This window comes from Oryza sativa, chromosome 4 (genome assembly GCF_034140825.1).
Source record: "Oryza sativa Japonica Group chromosome 4, ASM3414082v1".
Taxonomy (NCBI): domain Eukaryota; kingdom Viridiplantae; phylum Streptophyta; class Magnoliopsida; order Poales; family Poaceae; genus Oryza; species Oryza sativa.
Window position 1 is genome coordinate 4,038,358 of NC_089038.1, and position 16,665 is coordinate 4,055,022.

General features: G+C 41.8%; 1 protein-coding gene, 1 long non-coding RNA gene and 1 other non-coding gene across 3 annotated transcripts; 2 read left to right on the forward strand and 1 right to left on the reverse strand.

Annotated features, from left to right (window-relative positions):
- Window positions 1-2,019: 2,019 nt before the first annotated feature.
- Window positions 2,020-2,126, reverse strand: LOC112938865 (small nucleolar RNA R71). Its single transcript, XR_003242185.1, has one exon. It is a non-coding gene; the product is annotated as a small nucleolar RNA R71 (small nucleolar RNA).
- Window positions 2,127-3,173: 1,047 nt separating this feature from the next.
- Window positions 3,174-3,803, forward strand: LOC136356062 (uncharacterized). The gene has a single exon (XM_066309482.1). The coding sequence runs from the start codon at window positions 3,174-3,176 to the stop codon at window positions 3,801-3,803; it is 630 nt and encodes a 209-aa protein (XP_066165579.1).
- An 8,656-nt stretch (window positions 3,804-12,459) lies between these two features.
- On the forward strand, window positions 12,460-16,613 carry LOC107280714 (uncharacterized). Its single transcript, XR_001545270.3, has 5 exons — window positions 12,460-12,599; window positions 12,704-12,927; window positions 13,005-13,116; window positions 15,009-15,064; window positions 16,403-16,613. It is a non-coding gene; the product is annotated as an uncharacterized lncRNA (long non-coding RNA).
- The last annotated feature ends 52 nt before the right edge of the window (window positions 16,614-16,665 follow it).

The window sequence follows — 16,665 nt, forward strand, 5'->3', positions numbered from 1 at the left end:
TTAACCTTTTGCAGAGAACAACCATAAAGTGGAAGAGAACCGATATCAACTCAAACGATAAATTAATTGGACGATGTCGAGAATCAGACTTATGTCCGAATGGGCCAAGAACTCAGAATTGACACGATCAATTGGGCCAAAATTCACAAGTCTGCGAAGAGAAGCAACAGAGGAGGCAGCCAGCCAAAACCTGGGCTGGTTGGGCCGGCACCTGGTTCGGCCGAACCCCCCTGGCGCCGTTGGATGCAGGGTTTCTTCTAGACGGCGTGGATCACTCCCCAATGATGGTTGGAGGGCAGTTCCGACCATTCCAACTGCCACAACCGTCATTGGCAGCCTATTTAAGGAGCTCCTCTTCTCTCTCCACACACGCACCTCAAGCAAGAGTTCTCTCATATTCACTCAAGATAGTTTAGTAGTCTTAAGCTAGTGGAGTAGGAATAGAGTAGAAATCGGAGTCCGGAAGCCTTCAGAAGAGTTCGGGTATGGCTTTAGTAGCTCTTCTCTTCTCTTTAGTAAGCTTTGTACTTTTATTAGAATACTCTTCTTTATACATTTATGGTATTGAAATACTTTCCGAGTACATGGATGCCAACTTTACATTATGTTCATGTTATACTGATTATACTATTAGCTTATCTCGGAGATGCATCGGTACAGGTATAGTGTTTGGTTATGCAATTACTCTATGTCATGACAATGATATTAGAGTAGTATCTGTTAGTTTAGGCGTGGTATCTAGATTTGGGGATATCATTATTTGGGGTTATATGCTGCAGATGAGCGGTGGGCCGCTGATGGTGATAGCTCAGTACGGGTATTCCTCCGCGCGTGAATATAGTCCTAAGTTAATTTCCTGGGGAGGGTACTCCTCCGTATTTTGCCCCGGTTGTATGGTCATGATGGGCTGTCGTAACGAACTTGGCAGTTAGGGGTGGCTTCTCGAAGTACTAGGAGGGCATCGGTTCGAGGGTATTAGCTAGTATGTCAGATAACTAGAATGTATGTATACTATGTATACTAGAAGTATAGGAATAGATTTCCTTTCTCTTTTTTTTCCACTTAGCTTAGGTAATTTAGTATGAGAATGAGTAGCTTCCTGCTTGTGTGTCATTCTACCCTTCGATTATCTTAACCCCTGCTTAGACTATAGTTATTACAACTAACATATAAATTATTAGTCAGGTTCTCTCTATTATGATCTTCCCATGGGATTAAATAAATACAATACCCTTCGAATACTTTGGGGTGAAATGCTACAATGGTATATCCGTGCGCTTGCGGATGAACTCTGTAACCATAATATACCAGGAGTATTTATGCACCATTGCTGGGAATTATATTTCTAGTAATGTCGTTTAGAAATACCAACAAGCATTTCTGGCACCGTTGCTGGGGAAGATTTGTAATAGAGATTACCATAACTAGTACTTTATATTTTCCTCTGTATAATCACTGTCCTTTGCAGGCTAACCTTGGTTGTTTTCACTTTTATTATGGAAACAGGGTAGTGCACGACTGGTTTTAAGTTGCCAGAAAACTTCAAAGAAAATCCAGAAGCTTTCTTCTGGAGCGTCAGGCCGCGAGTCGCTGCTCGACAGAAAACTCTACCAACAGAGAAACCAGCCGTACCAGCGTCACCGACCTTCAAGACTATGACTAACAAGACTCTCCGTGAATTCGCTGCTCCCTCTGCTGACAATGTGACCATTGGGCCACAAATTAACCTGGGAGACGTGGATTTTGATTTGAAGTCTAGCCTCATCACGATGCGCAGGCTAGCCCTTTCTGTGGCAACCAAATGAGAATGCCAATGCTCATTTACAGTAGTTCCTAGAGATTTGCAGCACATACACCATGAAGGGTGTCAGTCCAAACAACGTTAGGCTACGACTGTTTCCGTTTTCTCTCCTTGGGAAAGCGAAGAAGTAGTTTTATGCTAACCATGCTACGATCAATACCTGGGATAGATGCTTCACGACATTCCTCTCAAAGTTCTTTCCGATGGGCAAAACCAGCGCCCTTCGCGGAAGAATTTCAAGTTTCTAGGAGACAAGGGACGAGTCCATTCCTGAGGCACGGGAACGACTTCAAGAATATGTGGCCGCCTGTCCTCATCATGGGATGGATGACTGGCTGATCTTGCAAAATTTCTATAATGGACTCACTCCCATGTCCCATGACCACCTAGACACGGCAGCTGGATGAGATTTCTTCTCAAAGACGGTTCGAGGAGCCATCGATTTGATAGAGAAGATGGTCTCTAATATGGGTTGGAGCGAGGAACGACTCCAAACCCGTCAGCGAGGCATGCACACCGTCAAGGAGATGGAAATGCTCGCTGCCAAGATGGACCTCCTCATGAAATGATTGGACGACCATGACAAAAGGCCACAAGGCATCGTCAAAGCCTTGGACTCACACGTTACATGTGAAGTCTGCGGCAGCACGGGTCATTCTGGGAATGATTGCCCGGAAACCCATGAATTGGCGATGTACATGGGCAACAACAACAATGGGTATCGTCCACAAGGAGGTCAGGGGTGGAATCAGCCATGCCCATATTATCAAGGAGCTAACAACAACGGTAACTTTTCTAACCAACCCTCCTTGAAAGATCTCGTTTTTGTGCAAGCTAAGACCACTGATGCTTTAAGCAAAAAGCTAGCTGCCAATTACAAGATCTTAGAAAACATTAATGTTAAGCTAGATAGCTTCGCTTCTGCTTTCCAAAACCAGCTGAGCTTTAACAAAATGATAGAAACTTAGTTAGCTCAATTAGCTGCCTTAGTACCTGCAAATGAGTCTGGGAGGATTCCGGGGCAGCGGACTCCTCCATTGAAAATGTTAAGGTGATCACCACGAGGGGAGGTAAGTCCACTTGTGATCTGCCATATCCTAACCCTGTAGGAACTAACAAGGAAGCGCCATCTGGTACTTCAGCTGACAAAAAGATTCAGCTAGAGAAGGTTGTGCCACAAGCATACTATGACACGCAATTGCTGCCATTTCCTCAAAGGAACAGGAAACCGTCAGTGGACGAGCAGTTTGCTCGTTTTGTTGAAGTGATCTAGAAGATTCACATCAATATGCCGTAGTTGGATGCTATATAAGTGCTAACATACGCACGTTACCTCAAGGATATCCTCAACAACAAGAGACCGCTCCCAACAATGGAGGTGGTCAAGCTGATGGAGCAGTGCAACAATGCCATACTCCACAAGTTCCCGGAAAAGAAGAAAGATCCGGGGTGTCCTACGATCACCTGCTCGATCGGGGCACAACAGTTCAACCAAGCCTTTTGTGATATTGGAGCAAGTGTCAGCGTCATGCCCATGGACGTCTTTGAAAAGCTCAACTTCACGATGTTGGCACCAACGCCAATGCACCTGCAGCTGGCCGACTCATTAGTCCGTTACCCAACAGGGATAGCAGAGGATGTGCCGGTCAAGATACGGGATTCTTTCATCCCAGATGGTTTCGTGGTGCTGGACATGGAAACAGGAAAGGAAACACTGCTCATCTTGGTGCATCCATTCCTTAAAACTGCAGGAGCCAACATTGATGTGGGAACGGGAAGTATCCGTTTCCGTATTAACGGGAAGGAAGAGAAATTTGAGTTTCAGCCAAGGACTAAACACTGCTCCATGGTCAGAATCAAGTACGGGCCAAACCTACAAAATATCCTGGTGAAGTTCATGCAAAATTTCCTGGAAAAGGAAACCACGTTTCCCAGGAACCGTTATTGGAACACACTGGTAAAACCTAGTGTTCCGGCCAAGAAGCTAGAGCAGCCGGCTTAGAAGAAGTTGTCTCCCGCACCAAAGCCAAAGAAGGTGTGGAAGAAAAAGCCAAAGGCGCCCGCTCCATGACCTCTAGAGATAGGTTGAAAATCCGCGAACTGAACTGAAAGGAGGTACGATCTTGCACATCGGACCTAAAATGACGCGACCTTCGCCAACAGGTAAATTGGTATGTATCTGCACATTTATTTTCATCAACTTGAATTTTTGCATTAACACATGTTTGGATTTCAAAAAAAAAATCGCATTTAGGATTTTTGAATTTTTGAGCAAACCAAAATAAAATTTTCAACGAAAATTTATTGTGCCACGACCACATTGACCGTTGAAACCCAACGGCCAAAAGTGCGGCCGGTTGGGCCCACAGGGGTTCGGCCGAACCGGCCAGGCAACGGTTACATGCCACTTTTGGCAGGGTAACGGCTAGTGGGTCCCACATGTCATTTCTAACCATTGTAGGTGTCCAATATAAGCCAGCCAGCCAAGAGAGGGAATTCCATCCCATTTCAACACATTTTCATTCCCTCTCTAAAGTTTTCTCTCAAGTTCATTCAAGCTTTGATAGTTTTCCTTAAATTCAAATACTTAGTTGCATACATACAAGTTGCTTTGGTGAAACTAACCAGCGGGTGAAATTCTTGCTATTCTAACCCTCGCCGAGTTAGTCCGTTCTTGCTCCATTGTGTAGAATGAGGAGGCGATTGTCTCGTTTGTTCAAGGGGTCCGACTCTTCATCAAGTCATCATGACTAGTCTATAGCTCGTTCATCAGCCGATGTCTCGATGGAGGACGCCGACGCTCCGCGACGTCTCCTGAACGACGCCGACCTCGATCTTGTCGACGATCGGGAAAGACAAGCTTACTACATGCTGAGTAATCGGGAGTATGCTCACACGCGAGAATACTCTCCGAAGCTGCTGAAAAAGATAGGTATGGAAACAGACTTTTGTGCCATCTGGAAAGCTGTTGGTTGGCAGAGATTTACTGTGGTAGATGAGCCTGGTTCTCGTTTACTTACTTTGCAATTTTTGTGCACTTTGAAAGAAATAGAAGATGGAATTTCCTTTTGCTTTTTCCATAAATAATACACACTTACATGGAAAGGATTAAGTACACTTCTTGGTTTTCACGATTCCTGTAAATCAATCTCCAGAAATGAATTTTTAGGTTCGAGAAAAATAGGTTTTGGGAAGATATTTGTGGTGCTCCAATTTGCACGAAAGCTAGGACGAATGACGTCCATAATTCTACACTTAGGCTCATGCACAAATGGATTGTTATGACTTTGTTTCCTAGAGGTGATCTTAGACCCATTAGGGGGGATGAATTAATTATCTTGTTTGCCATGGTTAGAAAGATCAAAGTTGCTCCTGTCAAATGTATGATAAGGCAATGGTTAGAAAGTATAAGATTTTTTGCTCCTGTTGAGTGCACTTCCTTGATTACTCGGATAGCAAAGGGACTGGGGGTCATCAATGACCAGATTGCTTATATCTTGGCCGCTTGTCCCTGTATTGATAAGAATTATCTAGTGCAAGGGCACATTCTTAAACATGGAGTAGATGGATCTTTGATATACTTTTTCCCCGGTTGTACAAATGAAATCCCGCTGCCTAATGCGGGGTATCATTTGTACAACTTCCATAAACTAACCATTCCCCTGCATATCATAGAAGAATCTCGTGTAGGTGGAACATACAGGGAGACACGCAACGTGGCAAGAAAGGAACGAGAAGGTTCATCATCCTCAACACCGTGCAGATGTATGAGGCAGGTTGGGAGGCAACTTGGGATGCGCCCGGATGGACCCAAGCTCCACGCCACAACATCGGAGTCTCAAGCTGGACAAGTGCCAGTGAGGACCGGTGGCGTGCACCTCATGACATACAGTGGGGGACAACCAACCCTCCAGATTAAGCAGTATGCCTCCATCCCCAAGTGAATGGCGCTCAAGTTCCTCTCGTTGGGTCTTGAGTGAAATCACCAGCAGAATGTATACCCTCGATGTGCAGACGGGAGATATCCAAAACAACCTCGCGGAACACATAGCACAGACGCAAGAATGGTAACAGACTGCTGATGCTCAGTTCGCCAACATCAACAACATACATGATGCAGTAACAGCACGACGACCTTCAAGCATACTTTCGCTTTCAGGGGTTCAATCATTATCAAGGACCCTGAGCGAAAGCCAAGCTTGGGGGGGGGGACATCTCTCCCCCCCCACTAAGGTAACTTGTATCACATTACATATTTCTCTTTCCAATTGCATGTTTTCTTTTATAAACCTAAAAACAACATAAAAATTTGAAAAATATAAAATACCAAAAAGATAGGTTTGGTTTGTGTCATGCTAGGTAAGACAAGCTAGTTCTCTTTGTTGAAATGATGAATAGTTGCTCTATTTTATATCTCTTATATATGGGTTCATATGTAAGTGCTCTCTCAAAAATTAAATATAAGTAGCCAACAATTATCTGGGAACCTGAGGTAAATGAGCTGCATTTGCTAATCTGAGTCTAAGTGTTTGCAAGATATGAGATGGTAAATAAGAGTTGCTATGATTCTAGTCCTCGTTTGACTTGAATTCCGGATATTCTGTTTTTCAAAATTTTAAATTTGAAAGTATCTCATGTGATATAAATTCCTACCAGAGCCAAAAATGTGACATCATTGATGTAAACCATATACATTTTGGTTACTTGCTATTCCATTGAACTTTGTCAAATTTTTGTGACTTGTGTACATACTTCTCATGCTCTATGATCAAGATCATACACCCACGTATATGCACATGCTAAACTCCTACACTGGGAGCTAGCAATTATCCATTCCATTTCCATACTACCACCAAAATAAATTCTCCATGCTTTTATGCGCTTTCTTCTCCTAAAAAGAAAATCCTTTTTGAAAAAACAAGAAGAGAAAGAAGAAGGGAGGGAAAGGCATGGTTATGAAAAAAAATATATAAAGTTATGCTCTCTCAAGCATAAGCATGATAAAGAAAAAAAGAAGGAAAAAGCCATGCCCTCTCCTTATTAATAAAAGAAGGATTTTTGGGAGAAGGAAGTAAGCACAAAGGAGAAGCATTTTCTTTACTTTTTCTTCATATTCGACTTTCACCATATATCACACACTTTGCACGATCTTGATCTTGAGTATGTTTAGTCATCTATTTTACTCTAAGTTTTTGACTTAGTAATAAATGTAAATGCAAGTATGCTATGTTTGATCTCTTCCGAGCTCCATATATCAAACCTTAGAGTAGGAATCAAAACGGCAAAAAAAAATGGTGAGGAATTCATATTGATACACTTAGAGAGACTGAGTGAATCATTTGAGAAACTTGGCTTTTCTTTTATAAAATCATTTGAAAACTTCCGGAATAAAAGTTGAATAAAGATTGGATGATTGGTGCTCTAATTGCTGTTCTGTCTTTCAACCACCCAAGGCAAGGAGAAGCAGTGTCTCGTGGGAATCAGGGGTAAGGGTAAGCCACCATGCCAAAGATTATTTAATTTGAGAGAGAGTACAAATACCTTGCACCTGTACATTTGAGATATACAGCATAGTAGCAACTCTTGATCAATAACCAAGTCTTTGTTTCCTTTCGTCCTTTACTCGGGACGAGCAAAGGTTCAAGTTTGGGGGGTTTTGTTGACGGTCGTTAGCGATCAATTTCGACCGTCAATATTATCAAAATAAAGGAGAACTAGTTATGCTTGCACTGCATATCTATGTTAGAATAATAATATTCCACTAGTGTCAGGTTCACTAACCTTTTGCAGAGAATAACCATAAAATGGAGGAGAACCGACATCAATTCAGACGATAAATCAATCGGACGATGTCGAGAATCAGACTTATGTACGAATGGGCCAAGAACTTAGAATTGACACGATCAATTGGGCTAAAATTCACAAGTCTGTGAAGAGAAGCAACAGAGGAGGCCGCCAGCCAAAACCTGGGGTGGTTGGGCTGGCCCATGGTTCGGGGTTCGGCCGAAACCCACCTGGCGCTGTTGGATGCAGGGTTTCTTTTGGACGGCGTGGATCACTCCCCAATGACAGTTGGAGGGCAATTCCGACCATTCCAACTGCCACAACCGTCATTGGCAGCCTATTTAAGGAGCTCCTCTTCTCTCTTCACACACACACCTCAAGCAAGAGCTCTCTCATATTCTCTCAAGTTAGTTTAGTAGTCTTAAGCTAGTGGAGTAGGAATAGAGTAGAAATCGGAGTCCGGAAGCCTTCGGAAGAGTTCGGGTATGGCTCTAGTAGCTCTTCTCTTCTCTTTTGTAAGCTTTGTACTTTTATTAAAACACTCTTCTTTATACATTTATGGTATTGAAATACTTTCCGAGTTCATGAATGCTAACTTTATATTATGTTCATGTTATACTGATTATATTGTTAGCTTATCTGGGAGATGCATCGGTACGGGTATAGTGTTTGGTTATGCAATTACTCTATGTCATGACGATGATACTAGAGTAGTTTCTGGTAGTTTAGGCGTGGTGTCTAGATTACGGGATATCATTATTTTGGGTTATATGCTGCAGATGAGACGTGGGCCGCTGATGGTGACGGCTCAGTATGGGTATTCCTCCGCGCGTGTATATAGTCCTAAGTTAATTTCCTGGGGAGGGTACTCCTTCATATTTAGCCCCGGTTGTATGGTCATGATGGGCTATCGTAAGGAACTCGACAGTCAGGGGTGACTTCTCAAAGTACCAGGAGGGCATCAGATAGAGGGTATTAGCTGGTATGTCAGATAACTAGAATATATGTATACTATGTATACTAGAAGTATAGGAATTGATTTTCTTTCTCTTTTATTTCCTCTTAGCGTAGGTAATTTAGTATGAGAATGAGTAGCTTCCTGCTTGTGTGTCACTCTACCCTTGTATTATCTTTACCCCTGCTTAGACTATGGTTATCATAAGTAACATATAAATTATTAGTCAGGTTCTCTCTATTATGATCTTCTCACGGGATTAAATAAATACGATACCCTTGAAATACTCTCGGGTGAAATGCTACAATGGTATATCCATGCACTTGTGGATGAACTTTGTAACCATAATATACCAAGAGTATTTCTGCGCCTTTGCTGGGAATTATATTTCTAGTGCTCCTGGTATTCCTAGCAATGGCGAAGAAATACTCCTGGTATATTATGGTTACAGAGTTTATCCGCAAGCTCATGGATATAACATTGTAGCATTTCATCCGAGAGTATTCCAAGGGTATCGTATTTATTTTATCACGTGGAAAGATCATGTGGAGATAACTTGACTAATAGTTTATATATTACTTGTGATAATCATATTCTATGCAGGGGTTAAGGTAATCCAAGGGTAGAGTGACACACAAGCATTAGCTACTCATTCTCATAATATATTATCTAAGCTAAGTGGAAAGAAAAGAGAAAGATAATATAATCCTATACTTCTAATATACATAGTATATATATATTCTAGTTAACCGATATACTATCTAATACCCTCTATCCGATGCCCTCCTGGTACTTCGAGAAGCCACCCCTTACTGCCGAGTTCCTTATGACAGCCTGTCACGACCATACAACCGGGGCTAAATACGGAGGAATACCCTCCCCAGGGAATTAACTTAGGATTATATACAAGCGCGGAGGAATACCTGTACTGAGCTGTCACCATTAGCGGCCCACCTCTCATCCGCAACATATAACCCCAAATAATGATATCCCGTAATCTAGACACCACGTCTAAACTACCAGATACTACTCTAATATCATCATCATGACATAGAGTAATTGCTTAAGCAAACATTATACCCACACCACAGCTTCTCCCAGATAAGCTAGCTGTATATTCAGTATAACATGAACATAATGTAAAGTAGGTACTCATATACTCGGAAAGTATTTCAATACCATAAATGTATATAGAATAGTATTCTAATAAAAGTACAGAGCTTACAAAAGAGGAAAGGAAAGCTACTAGAGCCATACCCGAACTCTTCCGAAGGCTTCAGGACTCCTGATTTCTACTCTATTCCTATTCCACCAGCTAGATACTACTAAACTAAACTTGAGAGAAATGAGAGAGCTCTTGCTTGAGGTATGTGTGTGAAGTGAGAAGAGGAGCTCCTTTTATAGCTAAACTACGACGATTGTGACGGTTGGAATGGTCGGTAATACCCTCCAACTGTCATTGGGGCTTCATCTCAACCGTCCAGCCAAAACCTGGATCCAACGGAGGAGAGGGAGGTTCGGCCGAACCAGGGCCCGCCCCAACTAGCCCACCTTTCGGCTGGCGGCCTCCTCTATTTCTCCTTTATGCAACTAGCCCACCTTTCGGCTGGCGGCCTCCTCTATTTCTCCTTTATGTAGATTTGTGAATTTTGGCCCAGTTTGACGTGTCAATTCTGAGTTCTTGGCCCATTCATGCATAAGTTTGATTGTCGACATCGTCCGATGGACTTATCTTCTATGTTGATGTCGATTCTCCTCCACTTTATTGTCATTCTCTGCAAAATGTTAGTAGACCTAATTCTAGTAGAATATTATTATTCTGACATATTTATGCATTGCAAGCATCACTAGTTCTCCTCTATTTTGGTAATATTGACGGTCGAAACTGATCGATAACGACTGTCAACACCTGTACCGGTGGCGCGGTGGGAAGTCGGAGGTGGGCATGATCTGGGAGGGCGGTGTAGAACCAGTCGTTCTTCCGGTCGTCCCACTTTTTGCGCAGCATGCAGTTGATGTAGCGGTGCAGCGTGTGGGCGTGTGGCTGGAAGAAGCTGCCGCAAACCTCCATCGCTGGGGACACCAGCTACAAGGTGAAGAACCAGCGGAAGAGGCCCAATGAACATCTCGCACAGATGTGCGAAGATGGCCAGTATCATCATGGTGTTGGGGGTGTGGTGCGCCATCTGGATACCATAGAAATCCAGGACGTCGTAGAAGGAGGAGAAGGGCAGGATCAGCCCCGCCATGGCGAATGAGAGGAAGAAGACTGACTTTCCGGGGTAGCACAGAGCCGGGCGCGCCGCACCAAGGATCACCGCCTCCCGCCTGGGCAGTGTTGGCATGGATTTCCGCGGCAGCCCCACCTGCCTCTCGCTGACGATGCGGGAGGGAGGCAGTACGCTGTCGTCCAGTGGTGTGGAACCACGCGCCATCGCACTGGCGGAGCAGGGACAAAGCGAGCGAGTGTGCGCGGCGAGAGAAAGGCGAAGAACCGAGAAGGCTAGGGCACGGTAAGCGTGGAAGATTGAAGTGGCGAAAGGAAGGGAAGGAAATCCTTCCGCGGCGCCCTGTTGTACTCCCCTCACCCACGCCTGGCTCCTTGTTTCTCACGGCCACTAACTCCACCCTCTCATTTCCCGCGCCTGCTTCTGACACACGCGTGGTAGGCGTGCGGTCGTTGCGGTCAAGACGGGGCGAGCCACGCCCGCCTTAATTGCGCGCGGTTACCAAAAGAATCTGTCACATACCTGAAATTCTCGGACTTAAAAATTTCTCGTCAAAATAGTTTGAAATTAACTTTTCCAATTTTGACAGCCAAAAATTTTCGTTTTAACTTAGGTAATAACCGACCTAAACCATTGCATGATTAAAATTTGAGAACAAATTAAAACCTTTTTCATCTCTAACCTAGGGCATAGATGCAAACGTAAGAGCAAGCATGCATACTCGCATAAGACATGTTTTGACTTGAGTCTTCTTAGTGCATTTGGATTTTGGTTGGCATTGCATATTAGGACTCATGAACATAATTAAGGGAAATAATTTCACTAAGCAAAACAAAAGTTATTCATGAGGTATAATTTTAAAAGATAAGATAAGGAAGTCAAAATAATGCCATCACAAGTGAAAGAAGTTTAATGTACTTTACATAAAAATCTTTAGATGCATTTATAAAGTGGGACATATATATAGAAAGATCCTGCTAATTATTTAAAATAAAATATGCAAGGTAAAATCATGGGAAAATTTATGTAGTCTCTATTTAACACATACAACTTACTGTAATTTTGGTACAACTTAATAACTAAGTTTGGTGCCTCAAATAAATTAGTCAAAACAGTCACATAGTAGACTAATTATAATCCTTTATTGGCTAAAACCATACCTCACCCAAAAAGTGAATTAAAATGCATAAAAGTGTATACTTTAAATAATTTATTTAAATACTAGATTATTTATCATAACTAAATATAATTTTTCTAGAATTTTTATCCTCTTTTTAGACCTCCTAAAAATTCAAACTAGTTTCCAAATAGCCCATATTCCTCAATTTTCTGTGAGCAACCTATCCATAATTTTTAAGTGCAACCAAAGAAAATGGAAACTAGGTACATTCATCCACCTGCAATAAAATCCACATGAACACATCTGCAACACAAATTAATATATGAATTAACAAAAAAGGGGAAGAGAAATAAATCCTGGAAAATCGTCCAAAATCAAGTCTACCTTTGTTTCTACCCTTCCCTTTCTCCCTAACCTTGGTGTCATCGATTTGGGCCCACTTATCAGTGGCTGTGGCTCGTCCTCACCCTGTGCAATCCTCCAACCGACCAGCAGGCAAGAGAGAACGTGAGAGAGGAAAGATCGGCGCCAACAACTCTCAGGTGCGTTCGATGCGTGGCCTCGACGTGGCAACGTCGAGCCTCGTCTTCACTTCCTGCCAGCTGCATCGCCTCCTCCCCATTACGACTTCTGATCCGGGCAAATCGAGGGAACGAGCTCCGGCTGCTCCTTTCTTCCTCATCTCCATCGTCGGCCACCAAGAAGACGAAGGTCGCCAACGAAATAGAGCAGCGGCCGTTTCATCTTCTTTTGCGTTCCTTAATCTAGTCTCGATGCCGGTTCCATCCCCTCTAATCTCAGCCCCTATCATGCAGTGGTTTTATGGGAACGCGGACCTCGCCATCGTTGCTCCGGGTTCACGTCGTCGTTCCAACCGAACTGAACCACCACAAGCCGAACCCTTGCGCCACCAGGGTCGCCTCGACGTCCCCTTCAAGATTCCTCAAGAACCACATGGATCGGTGAATCGAGGAGGGAGATCGGCGTCATCTTCTCCAACTCCGGCCGCCGGCATCGATCTTCGATTCCTGCCACTTCGGTGAGCCATTGTTCGATTCCTCGCGCACAAACCATCCCTGTAACCTCACTACCCTCGTGCATGCTGTTCTCTTGCAGCTCATCGTCCCGTTCGAGCTGTCGTCGTTCACCCGCGGAAGGACGCCGTCGCCAAGCGGTTCCGCAAGTCGCCGCTGCTGCCAAGACCTCGACAACCCTCGTTAGACTCACAGTGAGCATCCTGGAGACCTATTAGTTACATGCATGCACTCCATTCACCTAGATCTGACCTCTAAATCAACCTGCATCGTCACCCCGAGGACTGCCGCCGCTCGCGCCGCCATTGCCATCGATTCTGACCACTGCAGCTCGCAAAAAGGATACCGTCGGGTTCGCATTTATGTAGGCTACCTTTTCTCTTTTGGATGCACACCGACATGGGCCGCCGTTCATCGCCGGCGCCGGCGAGAAACTCGCCGAGCCGCCGCTGCTCTGTCCGCCGGCCACCGTCTCACTGACGAGCGGGCCCCATGTCATTAGGCACTGAGAACCTCATTTAGAGAAAGTTTAAATCTTGTAAGGTTTAAAATGTAAAATATGTTAGACTTACATGTGGGACAACGGACTAATTAGTAATGAATTAAAAGAATCTGAGGACTCTTAATGAATTTGGTTCATCGCACATTTTGGACTGCAGATTGATTCCTTGAAACCTCAAGGGCCTTCCTGCATATTAGTCTCTCACTGACTTGTGGACCCAACTATTTAAAAACTGGAAAAAGGATAAAAGAAATACACAAACTAATAATTTGATATCAAGAAAACACCTAAACTTGTAAAATCCATATAAAATTAAATATAGCTCATTTTGAGATGATTCAAACTTCTGTAGATTCATAAAGTTATTAAATTTAATATAGAAATTTATAAAATGCATATAAAATTCATCTCAACTTAGTTTTGAACAAACTTAAGTTCCACAGATTCATCAACTTACACTCTCTGATTAGGAGAAATAAAAGTATATAATTACTTCTTTTCCAAATGCCTTTAAAACTATTATCTTTAAAATAATAAGTTTTAGATAAGTTAAACTTTAGAAGTTCATATAAAATTCATCTTAACTCCTCTTTGAGTAAACTCAAGTTCTGTAGAGTCACCAAAACATGTATTTCCAAGTTGTAAAATAAAAATATAAACTTTCTGTATAATAAAAACATCTAAATATTTATATAAGGAAATAACCAACTTGGGGTAGCCTTTAATTTGTACAACTTATAGAAAATTCATCCTTAGTCCAGAAAGAGTGAACCAAGTTTCTATGGAGTCAGAAAAAGAGTGAACTTAAATTTAGTAAAGTAAAATGTGGCACTTTTTGTACAAATTATAGCTCTGAACCTTAATTGGATAAAATTGGTGCTAATCATATAGTGTTGATTAAGCAAAACATAGGTATGTATATATATAGATGTAGTCTAGCTCTAATTAAACCTAACTAAAATTTGTTAGACCAGAAAAGCTATAAATTCATCCTCATTCACTAAAACCTAGATGAACATAGCTTGTGTAACAAAACTCTAGGTTAATATGTAAAGTCATTAACATAGAACATTCCCTAAGTTACAAAATGTGTAGTAGAGTAATATCAACTCAAAGTTTGTGAACTAAAATTTGATTAGTAGACTAAATCATTCATTTTAAACATCACTAGCAAGATGAAACAAGTTCTGGACCTAAACCTCTAAAGCCATGAACCTATATAACACTATACAGCTATAAAAAGTTGTAACTTCTAAAATACATTAGAAATTCATAGAAACTCTAAAAATTGTGAAACCAAATGTTCTAGTCTTAGAAAACTCATCTCTTCACCTCTGTGAAGTCAAATTTAATTAAAATCAATTTATAGAAACATTTTATAACACTGCCTAATTAAACACTACTACATACCGACATAACTTCTAAAATTCATAACTCTCAAATGGAATGAGACAAAATGGAAATTCTTTCACCTAAGTTCATTTTAGATCAGTACCTACTTATTATGCACAAATCATACATTTTAGAGCATTTTAGATTTTTGACTATTTCGGTGTTTAATTGCATAACGTGTATTTTATTTAGATAATTGCATAAGCGGTGAAGGAATGGATTAGGTGCAAACATTTCTCAATATCAAGGCAAGTTCTCCTCCCATCCTTTGAACACATTGAATCCCATGATTTGAGGAATGAAAATATTTGTTTGCAAAGTTGCATATGAACTTAAACTATACCGATATTTAAAATTGGGATAAGGTAGTTATGACCTATCTGCTGCATACCCTACCTTCAATAATTGTGATCCTTGCTGCTTAAACCCCTAGAAATGGTTAGAGTACACTCTTTGTGCTCAAATAGGTTTATATATGCTCTATGTCCAACTACTTGCTTAGCCATGCTTAGAAACATGCAAATGCTCATTCCATCTATAATTAAAATATGATTTTGACGCATGAACCTTTGCTGGAATAAAATGAATATGATAGGTATTTGTGAACTAAAATAAGTAAAATGTGATTTTAGACTTGGGCGGCAAGTGGTGTGCATATGATGTTAGTTGCATACCGATAGGGGGAGTGTTTGCCCGAGTCCGTAAGGACTGAACTTGTGTCACCAACTTAAAGTTATTCGTACATCCACATGTGCTAGTATGGGATGGACTAAGCTGATTAATCTATTTAGAACTAGCCTTGCATTCTGGTAGGCCGGTGTGTATGAGTTGGAATAATTCAGAGGAGCTTCCTATTTACCCCAAAGTGGTAGTTTAGGTGACTAAACATGTCCAATACAACGGTATTGTGCCACGTGGTGGGTTCCCATCGTGGTAGTTTAAGGCGTGGGCCTGCTACTTAGCGGTTCTAGACATATTCCAAGAATGTCTAGGATGGAGGAACACGTATCGTGCTGGTGCAAGGCTAGATTCTAAGTAGTGTGAAGGCTTCGTTGTGACCTCTAGAATGTACTTAATGCGTATAGTATGGTGGTACCGACGGGTACCGAACAAACTAGAGCGATTCAGATCATGTGGGTAAAGCTGTACAAACTCTGCGGAATTCTCTAAACTAATCGATTAGCCATGCTCACGGTCATGAGCGCTTTGGTGAAGTGTTATGAGTATAGACTATGTTTTAAAATGAGAACATGTAACTTGGTTTGAAATTGATAAAATGTGTTGAGTTCTGTGAGTGTGGTGATATATTATGACTTGTTGTCAAGGATGACAACAAGAGATTGATTATGATGGAATTATGATGAACTTAATGATAAAAGTTAAAACTTGTTTTTGATAGTTGAATTGCCAACTCCATTACAAAAGATTTGTGAAACAAAACCTCTTTATGCCGAAAATAAACTACATAATGCCTTCCTTTGAATATATGCCTTATATGTAGTATGTTAGGATTGTCTTGTGCTTGCCAATACATTAATTTGATTAATATACTAACTCTTGCTGTTGGAATAAACTTTTGCTTGCAGGATTTAGACTTAGTCTTTGAGTGATGCATGTTTCGATTGCTTCTTCTAGGATGAGAACTTGATGGGGTATACCCCTAGTCGGTGTGCTTGTATTTGGGTAGTCAAGCTTCCGTTGTTCTATATTTATGTCTATTTGGCCGGTCGGCCTATGTATCTATTTAGTTGTTGTAAGTCCTTAAGTTCCTTTCATCTTAATTGTGTTTGCTATGTATGTCCATGCTTAAGATGAAAGTGTGAATCTAGTGCACATCCTGGCAACTAGA

Coding starts and splice junctions, on each gene's coding strand:
- LOC136356062 (XM_066309482.1), top strand. CDS start 3,174: ATGGAGGTGGTCAAGCTGATGGAGCAGTGCAACAATGCCATACTCCAC.